The sequence below is a fragment of the Martes martes genome (genome assembly GCF_963455335.1).
Source record: "Martes martes genome assembly, chromosome: 13".
Taxonomy (NCBI): Eukaryota; Metazoa; Chordata; class Mammalia; order Carnivora; family Mustelidae; genus Martes; species Martes martes.
The window spans coordinates 17324480-17341860 of NC_137901.1; the positions used below are offsets into that span (position 1 = coordinate 17324480).

At 43.5% G+C, this 17381-nt stretch overlaps 1 protein-coding gene across 6 annotated transcripts in view; it reads right to left on the reverse strand.

The window, feature by feature from the left end:
* The window catches only part of NEDD4L (NEDD4 like E3 ubiquitin protein ligase), a 335730-nt gene that overhangs the window by 130698 nt on the left and 187651 nt on the right, over positions 1-17381 (reverse strand). For 4 of the 6 annotated variants that reach the window (XM_080822006.1, XM_080822005.1, XM_080822009.1 and 1 more), the window contains 3 exons: positions 14578-14659; positions 11893-11931; positions 9350-9403 (listed from right to left, as the gene is read on the reverse strand). In XM_080822006.1, coding sequence (XP_080678132.1) covers positions 9350-9403; positions 11893-11931; positions 14578-14659 — 175 coding nt within the window. Of the gene's footprint in view, positions 1-4501; positions 4829-9349; positions 9404-11892; positions 11932-13325; positions 13480-14577; positions 14660-17381 lie in introns of those variants that run through there. The other 2 variants (XM_080822008.1, XM_080822011.1) reach the window with 2 other exon arrangements.

The window sequence follows — 17381 nt, forward strand, 5'->3', positions numbered from 1 at the left end:
AACCCTCCAAAAGGCAGAATCTGATAAGGCCCCAACTATCCTCATTTGCAAATCATACAATGTGGAGATCTTGTACAGGTAACATTAGATTGCTGCTTGAGAGCCTCAACCTGTAAGAAAGAAAATGTAACCAATGGAAATCTTACAGCAAAATGATATGGCAAAAATATAAAGTGTGAAACAGATGTTTCAAAGTTTGAAAATTCACTACAGCAGATGCAATTAAAGATCCTTTTCTGCAGTCCATAGCTCACCAATGAACTGGAGTCTTTTTAGGGACCCATCACCACAGGTGGTGGTAGGTATCTGTGATGCTGATTATCCAACAGCCAGACTTAGGGCAGACGACATGACACAAGAATATCAAAGCTATTTATTAAATATTTCCTGGTATGCCTTAAATCCATGCTATGCCTGATGCTGATCCAAACCTGATTGTTCAGAGTTAGCTTGATTACCTTCCTGGAAGAAAGATTTGTATACTATGACTATTTGGTTAAGAAAGAAAACCAACGCCAACATTAACCCCAACCAGGTACTTCCGAAACCTATCCTCCCTCATTTAAACCTCACCAGAAACCTGGGAGCTGGACATTTTTATCCTCATTTTTCACAGAAGAGTAATCTCAGAGAAGGCTTCTAACTCCCCTGAGACAGGTCAGTAAACTGCAAGCCGCCCCTGCGCGTCTCCAAAGCTGCCCCCTTCTCTCTGTTGCGCTGCAAAGCACCAACTGGAGGTACCATCTCCAAAAATCTCAGCAAAAATGCCACATCAATGGAAGCATTTAACTACTTTTTGGCTACACAGACTTTTAAATTGTGCAAGGATATTTTTTAAATTCCCATTACGCACATACCAAGTGATAGAATATGCTAGTTCCCACATCCAATGACAATTTCATCGGAAATAGAAAAACAGCAGTATTTTGCAGGATAGCAAGGAAGGCTTCTGCCTTCCCACCAGATGTTAGTTACAAGGACTAAGTGAAACAGACGACAGCATCCTTCAAGTGCTGAAGTACTAGAGAGACTCTGTAAAAACTCCTGTCATTGTCAACCCTGAGGGACGCTGAATCAAAGAATCCATGAGAGTTGCTGAAATTTTGTTATGTAGCATTGGAATATTCTTGTAAGACCCCAATAAGAGGTTGTTACTATGTTCAAGGGAAAACATGTTTATAGAATCCGGCCCGGTGCATGAAAGAAACAGCAGCTTTTTTCTTACTTATCACACTGCTGCTGGTGTGGTTTTTTTTTAAACAAAGGGGTGGTTTATACATATATTCAGGGAGTTGTTTTTTAGGGTAAAAAAGTGACACCAGTTAGTACTGGTGTCAAAGTTTTTCTGTACAGTAAAATCATCGTCTCTAAAAGAGATTCAAATTAAAGTGCCCTCCAAATATAAACAGTTTGGGTGTTACATAAACAGTTTTGTTACATAAACAGTTTTGTTGTCTGATAAGATGAATTTTTAATCCCAAGAGATGATTCCACTACTTCTGCAAAACTGATGTCCACTGAGAGGGCACAGAGAAAATGCGGAGGACCCAGGGTGGAAGAAAAGGAGAAATACTCCCTTCCCCACAGGTGTATGTAGTGGGTGGGAGACTACCTATTTCTGCCTGCACCCACCTTCCTCCCTCTGTTTACATGACAAACCCTGTCAGCAAGCAGCTGAAGACAGCGCCAGAAAACTGTCCAACTACCCAGTGTAATGTTATATACACAGTGGAATTGAAACACTTAATAACATTAACAGGATACGTACACTCAGCTTTTACAGTACAGAACCTAGCAGTGGTTATGCCTGGGACTGTTTTCAAGGGGGCACGATGCTGGGAAAGAGGGATCTGACTTCGAGAGAAAAACTCAAATACAGCAAAGCAGTCCATAGCCAAACCAGATACCTCAAAAACTCAGAAAATAAGTCATTCACTAAATGGCTGGCCGTAACACCACAAATGGAACTGCTCGTTTCTAAAGTCCTCTGAAATATCCCAGCGGATAACCACAAGAACCAATTCTACTTTCCTGAATGGGAGGCCAGACCAGATGGAAAAGCATCACCAAAGGGGGTTTCCACGTCCCCCCCCACCCCGCCCAGGAATCTAGCTGGTTGCCTTTTTTTTTTTTTTTTTTTCTGAAGTCACACTGCATCTGAGATTTATTCATGGCAGGATGTCTGGGAGACAGAAACACAGAAAACTACTCTAAAGGGTAACCCTGTAATAAGGTCCAAGGCAGTAGATAGATGTGAAACAGGCGCACATTTGTAAAAGGAAGTCTGAGTGGTTTGCCCAATCGAGAAAGGTTTCTGATGGCATTTAAAAACCAGGCTGCAACAGATTTTAGTTAATTTTTCATGTACCCTTCTGACCAAAGCAGCAGACATGTGAACCATCAAAAAAGCCTGGTGGCAGCCAGACTGGAGACGCCCCAGTGAATGTTTTCCCTCAAGATAAATAAGGCCAGGGCAGCTGCTGCCTAGACTTGACACCCCTGCCCGTATGAAACACGTACAAAGTGTTGAATGGAGCAGACGGTTTTGTGATGTGACGAGTTTCAGTTTTGCCTCTTAAAGAAAAAAAGTTATTGCTTAAAAAAAAAAAAAACCCAGCTGTTTACCAACGAATTTTTGTCCATGAACAAAAATACACAGGTGTATAAAAATTCACATGTTGAGAACTACACCTATGAAATTTGCACCAGAGAACCTATCTTCAAGAAAGGCTTTTTATTCTAGACATTAAATTTCCAAACTGGGAAGAAATGTTTTCTGCTCTCACAGTCCTTTCAAGTGAGAATAGCCCTTGTATCTAAGTACACATCAGTTTTAGTATATTCTATTTGTTTCTTAATTGCATTAGAAATCTCAAGCCAAATGAGACTTCAATTACATAAACCCATCTGTCTCCGACACCGAACTGCAAAATGACTTCAGTTTTTGGTAATATCACTGAGTAGTTACCCAACCTTTAGGAAGGCATTTTGTTTATGAAACCTCCGCTGGCTAGTAGTCCAAGTTCAACAAGAAAATTGTCTTGCCCAGGGAAGCCTTCAACTGTTGTGATGTACTGTCTTGGGGTGAAGGTCAGAACTATTATGATATCAAAATGCTACTGAAATTTGTACTATTATATAAAAACGATACTGGTTCAGAATCAAGACAAAGCACTCAGACCTTTCCTAATAAAAGGGTTAGAGATAATAAAAGGATGGATGGAAATGAAAGCAGAAGAAACATTTACAGAACACCAGGAAAAATCGTATTTACACAGAGCATCTGAATACACCTTCCAAATGGTGCAAACCAATGATGGAGCGGTGTGGTAAGATTCACCTGAACAGCCAAAAACATTTCTCAACACATGGCAATAAAAGACGATCCAATTCCACAGTAACACTCAGTCATCCACTCTGAAAAGTCACAGCGCACAACCAAAACCCAAACAGAAAGTTGCCTCGATGTTTCACGATCATATCATCAAACAGGTCACCAAATAAATCCGGGGCGGGCGGGCGGGGTGGGGGTGGGGGGATCCAGTTCAAAATATAAGGAGTCAGCTGTTTAGACAGCACTCTGTGACTGGTAATTACTAGGCAAAAGAAAGTTCACTGGTAAAACTTTTTATCCCATTGTAAACCATGAAAGCTGCAGAGTCATCATTTGCTTGGTGAAATTAGCAGCTGTCCTTCTGTACCCCCCTTTCACCGAAGGGAGAAAGTAAGAACGCAGGAGGAATAAAAGACCAAATCTGTCTTAGGGTGCCTGATTCCACAGCTGGAGACAGGACACTTACTATTCTATATACAACCTCCAGGTTAGGCATTCAAGTGGCCCGTGTTAGGTTGCATGACCTCTGCAATCTCACCATGAACAAGTCCCCACAAGTGTGACTACTCTTGTTCAGTATTACTTAATGGGGCAAAAACCCAAAGACAATAAATTATATAACAAGAGCCAACCCTCCAAAGCAAAAGGGCCATTAGGAAGAACTGATCAAACTTTCCGCACACTTAATTGTTCAGAGACTAGACTCAAGTTTTTGTGACATTGTCTCACCTTTAGGAGAAGCGGTTATTTTTAAATGAAACAGTATCACAGGCTATACATGAAAGCAGTTTTTAAATGAATTTCCGAGGGCAACAAGTTGGGGCATCTGCAGATTCATTTAAAGAAGTAAGTTTTAAAAAATGCTTTTATTCAGAAAGGGGCAAGGAGGGGGCAGGGACCACGTTGCTCTTCAAAAGACTTATTTGACTTTTAGGATCACACAGTGTCGTCTTAAAGACTAACTAGTTTTATAGGCTTCTACAAAAGATCCGGCTACAAATCATGATCCCACAACTCAGCCAGACCTTGTTACAATGGCCTGAAGCAGGGAAATTCCCAGAGAGGAGGAGGATGAAGTTTGTTTTAATTAGCCTGCAGAAGCAGCTTTCTGGGCTTGACTGGGTCCCCTCGGAGCCGGCGCTCACACGCGAACGGCAGCCAACTTACCGGGGCGCCAGCCACCGCGGACCCAGGGCTGCTGGCGTTACTCTCCTCGGGATTCTGGGGGGCTTCGTCCGGCCCGCGGGTCACGAGAATTCTGAAGTGCTGCTGCCCGGCATTTTGATCTTGCCTGATCTTAAACGTGCAGCCCTGCCCCTGTGGCGTCCTTTCCACCGAGTTCGTCCTGTGGATTTCGGGAGCCCCCCTGCGGCCCCGAGGCGGCGTCTCCGGGTGGCCCCGCTCCTCCGTGGGGCTCCCGTGCTCGGCGCGGGGCTGCGTGGGGTACGAGGTGCTCCTCTCCAGCCGGATGCGGGGGTACCTCACCAGCCTGTCCCCCTTGGTGCCGGTGAAACCGAAGTTGAAGTCCCCGCCCGGCCCCGGAGCTCCCGGTTGCGGCTGCTGCAACTGGAAAACGAAGCAGCGCTTCCCGGAGCTTCCAGAAGCATCCGGAACGTGCTGCAGGGACCAGCGCCTGGGCTCCGGCGCCGAAGGGCTGCTCTGGCCATCGGCCCCGAAGGGCGTCAGCCTCACCTGGCGCACGTCGGCGCTGGAGGCGCGGTGCTGGATCCGCAGCCCCCCGCCCCCCTCGGGGCCCCGGGGGACCCTCCGCTCGGCCTCCTCGCGGCCGTCGCAAGCGGCGGGGCCGGGCCCTCGGCGGCCGCACGTGCCGTTGAGCTGTGGGCCCGGAGCCCGGGCTGCCCTCGGGGGCGAGCTCCCGGGGCTCTCGGGTTCCAGGGGCTCCGGGCCACCGGCGCGCGACACCGAACCCGCATCGCCGTCCGGGCCCTCGGGCGGCACGCCCGGGTCGGGGGCTCCGTCGGCCGCCTTGCGCTGCAGCGAGATCTGCACGGACGAACTGCGGGTGGGCCGCGCGTCGAGCGGGCCCAGGAGCTGCGGGATGAACATGGACGTGCTGCGCTTGAGCGCGCCCACCGCCTCCCGCAGGCCCCCGCCAGCCTCCGCGCCGTGCTGGGCGCAGGGGTGCGGGCCGCTCCTCCGCGGCAGCGTGTGGAATGCCATGAAAAAGTCGTCTTCCCTCTCCTGGTCTAGGATCTCGGACTCGGGGGCCGTGTTGCTGCGCCCCGAGCCAAAATGAAACCGAAGCCGATGGGCCATGGTGCCCAGGGGGGCAGGGAGGGAGAGAGCGAGCGGCAACAACACGCCCGGCGCTGCCAGAAGTCAAAAACCGAAGACACAAACTCCAAGAAAAAGTGTCCCATCTGCCAAACCGTTAGCACTGCGGCACCAAGAGCGACAGATAGCAGAAATAACCCAAGTGGCAAGCGGCATTCCAGGCATGATTGGATAAGAGCAAAAAGCTCTCATCCGCACTGTGACAGAGGGTAGGATGGCCAGAGCCACATGACCACGGTCTCCCCCTCCAATGCCAGCTTGTGGACTTACGGGAGTTTTCCCCCCTCTCTCGCTCTTTTTTTTTTTTTTTTTTAAAACAGCAAGAGCCTGAAACAGCACCTTCCCAGCTGCTGCTTTTCCATCAGACAGGAGTGGCCCCAGCAGGGAGCTCTCACAGCTGACTAAGGCAGCAAACACAGTCCAAGCCATGCCGCTATAAATCTAGACGGCATCAAATTCACGGGACAGTTCTTTCCGAAGAGGCAGGGCACTCGGACTCCCTAACCAATGCCGGACGCGGGGCACTGAACACATGAGCACACACCGTATTTCCCCCACCTCCCCTAGCTAACCTAAGGACGACAAGGAAAAATGCTCTGGCTGTAAGAAAATCCTTTCACAAGCATCGGATATTATGTTTCTCTGTTATTTATGATATCACCACACTACCACGACGGAATGCAAACTAATAAAAGGTACTATAAATATGATTACACACCCCACAGAATGAGTGCCCCTTTAATGCTAAATAATTAGACCATGATCTACAAGGAACAAAATAGCTAAGTGGAGGGAGGCACAACTTACAACACCATCAGTTAGCTGTCTGCCTCCTACTACTGTATTTTTCGTTTAACAGGGCGTGTGTGTGTGTGTGTGGCGATCTCACTCATAATAGGACTGTCAGACATGTAAGTCCCAGAGAAAAGGAGCCCAGCTGGGGAAAACATTCTCTCCTATATGCCAGACAGGAGAACCCTCCCCCCAAATCCCCACCAAAAAAGGAAGGAAAATTGAGGAAGGGTGTGAATGTGGTTTTCATAGTGAGTTAACTTAAATACCATACAGGAAGAAGGCTGCCCAGAGCTGACTGTTTTCCAGAGTCAGCAGTATTATCACAAGCATGGAATCTTACCATTTTTGTGAAGGGCCAAAAAGGACCCAAGTAATAAAGGTCCATGTTGAATGACCTGTCATCAGATCTGTAGTCAAGTTGGATATATTCTGTGGGCTTCAAGCTTACTATTTTCCATGATCCAGAAACATCAGTGATTTAACAAAGAAGCTTATTTAGGAGGGAGTTTAAAAAAAAGGGGGGGGAGGGGAAAATACCAAAAGCTGCAGAGAGTGACAAAAAGTTTATTTTAAAATCCACAAAGCATGACTTTGTCAACAGCTCTAGAATTGAGGGTGTGGAGGATTAACCCCGTGTTTACATTCGTGCAAACCTGTTTTCCAAAGGCCTGTGGGTTAAATGCCAAAACTGATCTCCATGAGAGAAATGGAAGCTAGATCGCTGACATGCTCGAACTGCAAAGGACCACTACAGTCGTGTACCATCTAGCTGGATGACGACCCGATCCAGCAACAAACACCACGGGTGTTCAGTGCAGGGAGGGGGCGGGGGGGGGGGGCACACCAACTCTGCAAGTAGGCTGGGGCAAAGCTACCTATTAGTATCATAAAACACAATGTTTCAGATGAAGTGTGTCTTCACACATGATTTCTTAGCTCTGCAGTCAAAGCCCTTTTGGGTTTGGAATTCTAGTTTGGGTTCCATGGTGAGGTCATCTCAACAGTAGCCACTGTTTCAGTAATGAAAACAGAAACAGATTTTTTTTTTTAAACAGCAAATTTCTCTTAGTAAAAAGAAAATTAAATAATGAATTACAACACATCTGACAAGAGGCATTTTCCCCTTAAATCTGAACCTCTCTTCACCTTGGAAACCTGTTGTTATAATCAATAAATGAGAGAATCAGGGTTAGTCTGAAGGTGTACTTGATAGGTCTTCAGGGACTGACTTCTACTGCAGTCAAGACTGCCTGGTTCAGTATTTGCTGGAGAAGAAATGGGAGCGCTAAGAACTGCACCCTCATCAGACTCTCATTCAATTTAACAAGAAAATAACTTCCTACACACAGAAGTGATTTAGTTATTTGGCACTACTCATCACCCAAGGTACAAAACGCTGAGTTCCATGTAAAGCCACCAAGGCCCTGAATATTTTAACAGAAAAGGCATCGGTACAGTAGGCCAGAATCTGTTGGCTTTCCATTCTGGAGAGTAACACCAAGCCCAGGAGATTAACTACACTCCCGAGTTCCATAATAAGCATAAAAGGCCTGGTTATTCACTACCCCTGGCCTGAGGACTTAGGAGAATAGCAGATCCCACTGTGCTGGTTACCACTGGCTGCTGTATTTAAATTATGTAAAGGTTCTAGACCCCACTTGTCTCATGGGCAAGGACAGGACGTTAAATGAGATGTATTATAAGTCTCCTTCAAAAATATTGTATTAGATTTAAGCTACTCAAAAGACTTGGGAGTTTCAGCTCAAATCATCAGCAAGAAGGGTTTGTAAGAACACTGCTTTTTGTTTGTTTCCAGATTTTATTTAAATTCTAGTAAGTTAACAGACAGGATAATATTAGTGTCAGGTGCAGAATTCAGGGATTCATCACTTAGACGTAACACTCATCAAGCACCCTCCTTAATCCCCAGCCCCCATCTAGCCCCTCCCCTCCAGCAACCCTGTTTGTTCTCTACAGAGTCTATTTTATGTTTTGTCTATTTCTCTTTTTTTCTTTTTTCATAAGAATACTCCTTTTAACCAAGAAATATACACAAGTTTCATGAAAAGTAAATCTGGATACAACTAATAACAGACAACTTGGAGTTATAACACCATGTCTGAGAGTTCCTTAAAGGCTTACACACACAGGACAGAATAACACTCATATTCATAGCTGCAACACTTGGTTTGTGGGTGCCTGACGAATACATTCTAGTTACCTAATTCTGCCAAAATGCTTTAAAGCCACATGTGATGCTGAAATTCCATTTTTCAAATGAAATCTTAGTTATATGCATTATAGAGACAGATGTAACATGTCTACTTCTTACCGATCAATGTGTGTGTGTGTGTGTATGTATTTCTGTGACTTTTATGCCTCAGGCTTATCTTTGGTTCTTGAAAGGTACTTTCCACGTACTTCCCTTGAGAAAGTACCATTTTTAAAACGCAGCTTAATTTTGCCTGCTAAATATAGATACCCTTTTTGCTATATACTATTAATTACCTTTTTGTTTTCCCAAAGAGAATCACCATAGATTCGCGACTGAATGGGTAAGAGGGCCGTAGTCTGGCTTATATTAAGGTTTGTTTACATTGAGTGATGGCCTCTTTAAAGGTCTGCCTCCCGCTACGTACCAGGCGTTAAGAGCAGAGGCATCGGGTTTGACATACCACTAGTGTGATTTTCACTAATACTGACGATGATGAAAACATACACATGTACAAATAAAATTTTCTGTCCTAGCCATACAAATGTATCTGTTAGAATTATGAAATAGTAGTAGGACAACGAGAGTCTCGGGGCGCCAGGGAGGGTATGTACTGCAGGAGTATAACACAGGTAACAGAGTTCTCAAAGATGCTGCTTTAAAATCCAGTTTTTAAAAAATGAAGCAAAAATCAAGAACTGGGACCCACTTACCAATCTGTTTTCATCAAATACTTCAAACAGGAGTCTGTGATTAGACGGGTTTACCTATAAAGGGGACAAAAATAGTATTTTCAAAAACGGACAGAAATAATTCAAAGGATAAAATAAGAGACACAGAATGAAATGCTTTATAATGTACTCAGATGATTCGTGTCATCTAAATAATTAACCTGCTACTCTTCTAGTAATCCTGTGTCTACCAAATCGCATTTTCTGCTATGATTTCTAGATTATTCTATGCCTAATATTTAGGCGTACTAGAAGAATAAGATGCTTTCGGCTGCAAAGAAAATTTCAAATAGTTTTAGAGAGTTTCTAAATCTCCCCTACGACAGGGATGGAGATCAAGGTGACATCTTCACAAAGGTCTATGCCTGAGGAAATCTCTCAGGCCCATCATTATGATGAGACGACCTGGGATACAAATGAAGAGAACAGTAAAAGGAGCTATTTACTATTGTACACTCCTTTGGGGGACACTATCTCCTTATTAAGTACCAAAAACACATGACCTCATCTAATCCTGACAGCAACCTACGGTGTATGACTGTCATCCCAGTTTTGCAAATGGGGAGCTGGGACTCAGAGGGTGAAGGAACCACCCAGAAGCCCATGAGCAGTATGAGGGGCAACTGGGACCCCCCCCCCCAACCAGGTCTGACCTGCTTGTCCCCAGAGTCCACGCTCTGAAATTAGTGAGAACAAAGAAATCAAAGATGTTCCCACGTCCATCAACTGTGGGGTTAGAGTTCCTGGGGCTTTCAGTGTCCTTTTGCTTCTTCCTAGCTCTTTACCAAAACCTCACTAAAATGGCAGGAATCACTCAGTTATCATTTACTAAGTCCCAACCACATGCGACACATGGCAGTAAGCTTTCTGAATGACAACGTCGCATGGAAACAACCCTATCCAGTGAGGACCTGTCTCTCCTTCATGAGAGAGAAGAAACCCACAGCAGATGTCTGTCTTCAGGCGGAGTTCCAAGATCACAAAGGCGGGAAGGGGTAGAGCCAGAGATGGGACTCAGGTCTACTGTGATGGAGTCTGGACTGTTCCCCCGTGGAAAGTGAAACAAAATAAAGTTGGACAGTTGAGCACAGAGAGCATCATGGGCTTCTGGCCCCAGGCTGCCCTCCCCTTAGTGACAAAGCACACAGATCGGGGTGCGGGGGGGGCTAGCTCGTATCTGTCCGGAAGTTCCAGGAAGGTTGTGCTGATCAAGGCACCCACACACACCCCAACCGGAGCCGCACACGGTGGGCACTCAATTCAGATTTCTGCAATGAATAAAACAAAGGCCCCCCCCTTTTTTTTTTCAAAACCCAAGAATAGAGTTTACAAACTGCTATAGCCAAGGTAAATTGACAAACTCTTGGATGTACTAAAATTTACATAAATGTGGCCCAGGTGTTAAACTGAAAGGAGTCTAAGGTATTTAGAGTTTTACAAGTGGAAAGCTGTGTCTGAGACTTAACTAAGGGCCAATAACATCCATTTGCCCCCATTAGCCCATTAGCTTTTCAGGGCTTCATGGAGTAATTTAAAATACATCTGGTAGGTAGGGGCTACACAAAAGATCCACCAAGTATTAAAATATCAATACTGAATTTCAGCTCTGAACATTAAGAGAAAAAAACACATGTTGTAGATAGTGACCCGAGGTTGGAACACATAAAATACTATTGTAACTGAAAGGAAGAAATCGGGACCAATTGTAATGGGTCTAATGGTAGTGTTGATCTTTGGCAATCTACACCAATCTGAAGATTTCATCTAGGGCACTTCTGGAGGTGAAGAAGTGTTTAATATCACAGCTATACAAGCAAAATATATTCATTTTGAAGGGGGGGGAACCCTTTCTCTCCATTCAACAGATGAGCACTGTAGTATTTCCCAAATTTTAGTACCCAAAAATACAGTAACCACCACAAAAACTTCTTGAACAGTGATCTCCATTAATCCACACAACTGTCATTTTTACATATAGCTCTCCTAGGTGTTAAACCCATGAGGTTGATGAAATTTTACTTATATCAGTGACATTTAAGGTCCAGAAATAGTTTTATATGACACTTGTACACACACATCACAGGTCTGAATTACAAAACTCTCCCTTCCTAACTAGAACATGACTGGTAACTTTTGGGCTTCTTTTTAATCACGTTGCCTCTGTTGCTTTATTTTACCTCTAAAATCATTCATAACCCATGTCTCAGAGAAATAAATAAGCTATTGTTTTAATTATATTTTATCTTATTTTTAAAGAAAAATTTGAGTAGAAAAGCTAAAATATGGTACATGGGTAATTTTTTTTTAATACTTCTCTGAAACACCCCCAATTGAGACAAGTCCAGATTTCGCTACTACTAGGCAATCTGAAAATTTTAGGCCACAGGATGTGGCTACGCAGCCATTTCTCAAAAGAAAATTTTAACACATAAACATTTAACAGCTTCTACTCAGTATGAATCTATTGTGGTACCACCCTAGTTATCAGTAACAGTTATTACCCCCCCAAAAAATGAAAAACTTACTCTAAAATAAAATTCTTCATTCCACTTTGGGTTCAGCGTCTGAAAGAGAAATGATCTTGTAATATCTTTTCCTGTCTTTGAAACACGAACAACTAGGACAATGCAATCCACGTATTTGCTTGAACGTTTTTTTGTGTGATTAAAAATAAAGCTAAGAGATATTTTAAATGGCCATAAAAAGCATTTAGTCAATTATTTGAGACTATTCTATAAACCAAACTAGACAGGAAGGGATGTATTTATGAAAAAGACAATTCATAGATAATAAAAAAATACACTGCATGCTATCAAACCAGAAGGAGTACTGTCAGGGACCTACCTAGAGCCATCACCATGAAAAATACGAAGTAATTCTTTAAGAAATTCACGTTCATATGATTATTTCATCAAGAAGGAAATGAATTCATTTCTCTTGACCTACCACAAATCTGTTTTGGAGAGTAAGGAAGCAGGTGGCAGAAAGGCAAAAGTATTCACTATTTATATAAATGCTGAAATCTGAAGAATTTTGTAAGAACAATACTGGTGATCAGATTATAGTTCATTGGGGAAAAAAAAAAACCTGCCAGTTATAACTCAGAAGTGGATTTTCCCCCCAAATAAGCAGTGTTTAAAATCTTCATCTCCCCATCCTTCAATCCTTCTATCCATTCCTCTGTCCGTCCACCCACTTATCTCCATACCAATCCATCTAAATATCTATCTCAAAGACATGAAACAGGTACTTCTATCCTCAGTATGAACAAAAGATGGGCTGCCAAGCATCCTTTGAAACGAAAATGAAACAGATACTATTCAAGAATACATATATTCGTGTTTATGCATTTGGACATGCATAATACTCTTAAATAAATACATCTCTCAACATCCTATGTACAGACTGAAAAATCACCACTTCACCGAAGGCTACAGGTATTTTTTTCATCTGAACCGTATTTGCTTTTATCAATCGAATTCCTTTAACATCTGAGTCCACGGAGCAGCAAAGATGTAACACAAATATACCCTAGAAACAACACACACACACACAATTCATGCCACAGGGAACTGGCATTAAAAAAAAAAAAATCAGCACTTTGCCCACCCACAACTCAAGAGGGAATCCAGTCTGAAAAGGACGGAGCTTCATACTTCTACTGTGAATGGAGCCGGGGATACAAGGAATGAGGAGGAGAGGGGGAGAGAGGAGAGAAGGGAGAGGAGCCAGGCAGGCAGCGGGAGACGCAGGGCAGGACGGGGGGCCTGCGGGGGCGGATGCAGCCCGGCGTGCGGGCTGCCCAGAAATGCACCAGGCAAGAGGCAAAAGACAGGTGAGGGTAGAGCGCACCGACGTGAGCCCACTGCGCGCACGAAGGACCAGGCGGCCGGCCACGAGGCAGGAGGAGGACAGCGGTTCCGAAAGCAAACGGGGCGCGCAGCACGGAAATACTAACCGGGAGGCTGCGAGCGAGGCGGAGCAGCCCAGCTCGGAGGGAGAGGAGGGAGGCGGCGGCCCGCCCCGAGCAGCAAAAGCCATGTCGGTATCCCCAGTCCCGACTCCAGTCCAGGCTCCGGGGCTGTGGTTCTCGGCTCCCCGCTGCGTCCGGGTGCCCAGGTCCCCGCCCGCGCCCCCCCCCAACTTGGCCTGCGCTGCAGGGCGCCGGCCCCACCAGGCGGGGCCCCCAGCTCGCTGCCGGCTGAAGCAGGGACAGCGCCTGACACCGGGAACAATGGCCTCTGTGCTTCGGCGGAGCCCTCCCCACTAATCAAAACACGGCTCTTGTTTGCAAAACAGATTTTTAATGCCACTCACAATGCCAGGAGGAGGACGAGCAACAATGGCTGTTCCTTACACTGAATGACCCACTCAAGGAGCTCAGGTGCCTGCACAATGGCAGGAGAGTTAGCATTTTTTACAGCCATCCTGTTCTCCAGGAAATGCTTATCACACTAAGTATTAGACTATCTACCCGCCCCCCAAGGGGACGGGAAAATAGTAATTGATAGAGAATAGTGAAGCACAGATAAAAGCAGTCCTTAGATAAAAAACACACATCTTCAATAAATGCCCCAAATATGGAGTAAACACTTAGATTTACACACACACACACACACACACACACACACACACACACACACACACGGAAACATGCTGATAGATGAATTATAATTATGGAAAAATCTTTAATGAATTCATGTAATGAAGATTTTGAAAATAGATACACGTAAATATAGAGTTTGATTACTATTTTCATTTGTTCTCATGTAACTAGGCAAAATATTTCGCCTCCTTTGGTAATATTTGCTTCAAGTTAAACCATTTCTTTTGTGTCTACCAATTACACAAGCCACTCCATTTCATTAAATGTATTTTAAATTACTTTAAATGACTTCATGAAAACAATGAGCCAAAAGAACAATTCCTTGTCTTACTGTATTCTTTGCAGGGAAAAAAAATTGTTAATTATAGTAATATTTATTTTAAGAATATTGCTTTTACAGTCATTTAACTAAAAGCTAGAATGGATATCTTGGGTTATTACTGAAAAGCTTGCTCTATGTTAAATTTATAGATTTAATATTGGGAAATGCTTACAATAAAAATATTGCCAAACTTCAAATATAAACTTCTACAGAGCCAGAGTACTTAATTCAATTGGATTAAATTATGACTTACATGAAGTTTAATTAAAGGTGGACACCTACCTTTTTAATTGTTTTTGTCTGTACCAAAGCGAGTTCTCTATTCTCATCCGCTACGTACAATGAAAGTTTCACATATGGATCACTGTAAAAAAATATTTCAGATTTAATGAGGTTACACTTTTCATTTAAAAAAAATACAAAAAGAAAGACAAAAACCTAAATGCAAATGCAAATCAGTTAATGACCCAGTTTATATAAATTCCACAAACTAATCAGTAATATTTTCAACATGCCTACTAAAGAAATATACTATAAAAGTTTCTACCAACCAATCAATGATACTTATTTAAAAACAAAAATCTCGGGGCGCCTGGGTGGCTCAGTGGGTTAGTCTCTGCCTTCAGCTCAGGTCATGATCCCGGGGTCCTGGGATGGAGCCCCGTGTCGGGCTCTCTGCGAGGCAGGGAGCCTGCTTCCCTTCCTCTCTCTCTGCCTACCTCTCTGCCTACTTGTGATCTCTATCTGTCAAATAAATAAATAAAATCTTTTTAAAAAATCTCTCTCAAATAAAAGGCAGGGGGGCACCTGGGTGGCTCAGTCAGTTAAGCATCCAACTCTTCATTTTGGCTGAGTTCCTGCTCTTGGGGTCCTGGGATCAAGCTCCATCAGGCTCCCTTCTCTGTGGGAAGTCTGCTTGTTTCCCTCTTCCTCTGCCCCTCCCCCTCCCCCTGCTTGCAGACATTCCCTCTCACTCAAATAAATAAATCTTCAAAAAAAATAAAAATAAAAGCAAAAAATATTATGAAACATACACTAACTCTGTTTTGGGGGTAGGGAGGGGCAGAGGGGGAGAGAGAGAATTTCAAGCACGTTCCATGCCCACTACAGAGCCCAACACCGGGCTCTATCTCATAACCCTGAGATCATGACCTAAGCCAAAACCAAGAGTCGGACACTTAACTGAGCTACCTGGGAGCCCCTACACTAACGTTAAAGATAATTAATTCAAAAGAACTAATCTGCCATATTTCTTTTCCTAAACACAGATTCTGAAAAGATTACAAGAAAGATTAAAAGGCATATAGAATTTTTATCATAGTAGTAAAATCTAGCCAAAAAAAATTTAGTTTGTATCTTATTTATATTCTGATTTCCATTATATAGGTAAAAATGACTGTTCCTTTAATGAAGGTAAAACAGGCACTGTTCATCTAAACCAACACCTATCATTTTACAGATTAAAACAAAAACTCAAAACCCAAAGAACTGAAGTGCAGGAAATCAAGAGAGATGTGTCCAGTGTTACAGATTTTGGTAAAGGCTAGATAACTGAACACTTATAGCAAGAAGTATATTAAAAGGACTACTCACTGTAGAGTTTCTACTAGGAGTCTAAGTCCATTCACATGTTCTAGTCTTACTAAGCCTGGGACACCTCAAATCTAGGCAAACTGTCACTCTTTAAGGGTTTAAAATCCAGGTTCTTCTGTTTCCCACTGGAAATCCTGAAAATCATAGATAGGGCTCTCATGTATTCAACTCCCAAATTTTCACTCATCTAATTAATTACCTGTAACTAATGACTGATTTCTATCCCATTTGAAAACTACCATTTAGTGGCTATGCCATGACTATTAACCTTTTTTTTTGCAACTTCTAGAATATTTCCAAAGATTACAGTGCATCTTAAAATGCTTTAGAATGATTTTTAATCAGTACCTCAATAAATATGCCATGAAATCCTTTTAAGAAAGAGAAAGGTTTGCTAAAATTCAAAGTTCAGTAATAATCCAATATCCAAAACAGAAATACAAAGTCAGTAAAGAATATTGTTGGTATATATTAAGATGCATAAACTGCATCTTAATGGAAGCTACAACACATCTTCAAAAAATAAAAAAATTGGAAAACGAGCAACAAAATAATATCCTATTATCAGTAAATATTTTTAATATTCTGATTTTTTAAAAAGGAATTAGTCGATTCTTTGCCTCTGATCCATAAACTATCAATATTATTTGATTAAAGAATACCAAACCCAATGTACCTACTTCTTATCTGGATACTCAGACTCTGAATAAAGATGAATCCAGAGCTAGAACCTCAAGACCCCAAGAACACCTTCCTAATTAGAAATACAGTCTAGGTGATGAATCAGAAGTCACTTTTAATTAAGGTCAGAGGCTCTCAGACTTTGGCATATCAGTACTCGGGCGAGGGGGTAGCTGAAACTGCTGGGCCCCAAACTCAAAGACGCCCCCCCCCCACTGCAAAGATCCAGTAAATCTGGGGTGGGACCCTAGAATTTGTAAATTTTTTTAAAGATTTATTTATTTATTTATTTGATATAGCAAGAGAGGAACACAAGCAGGGGGAGTGGGAGTGGGAGAAGAAGCAGGCTTCCCGCAGAGCAAGGAGCCCAAAGCAGGAATGGATCCCAAGACCCTGGGATCAGGGCCTGAGCCGAAGGCAGACACTTAACGACGGAGCCACCCAGGTGCCCCTAGAATAGTATTTGTGATGAAGTCCTGCCGATGCTGCCGCTCTTGATCCTGGGACCACATACTCAGAACCACTGTTCCAGGTAGTGTTTGAAAGGAGTATTTTTTAGCTATAGAAACTAATTTTCTATTTCCAGCCACCGAGCTATTGCTAAAAAAAGCTCAAGGTCTGGTATCTCTGTTATCTCAGAAACAGGCTCTGAGCACGCCACAGGGATGTGCGTGCATGCACACGCGCGCGAGCACACACACACACTCTCCAGTACTACAGAAAACACCATAAACTCTGCCGACTGCCATCTCGGTCTCACGGCCCTCGGCCATCACGGCGCTGCCTATTACATCACGGCAACAGAGACAAGC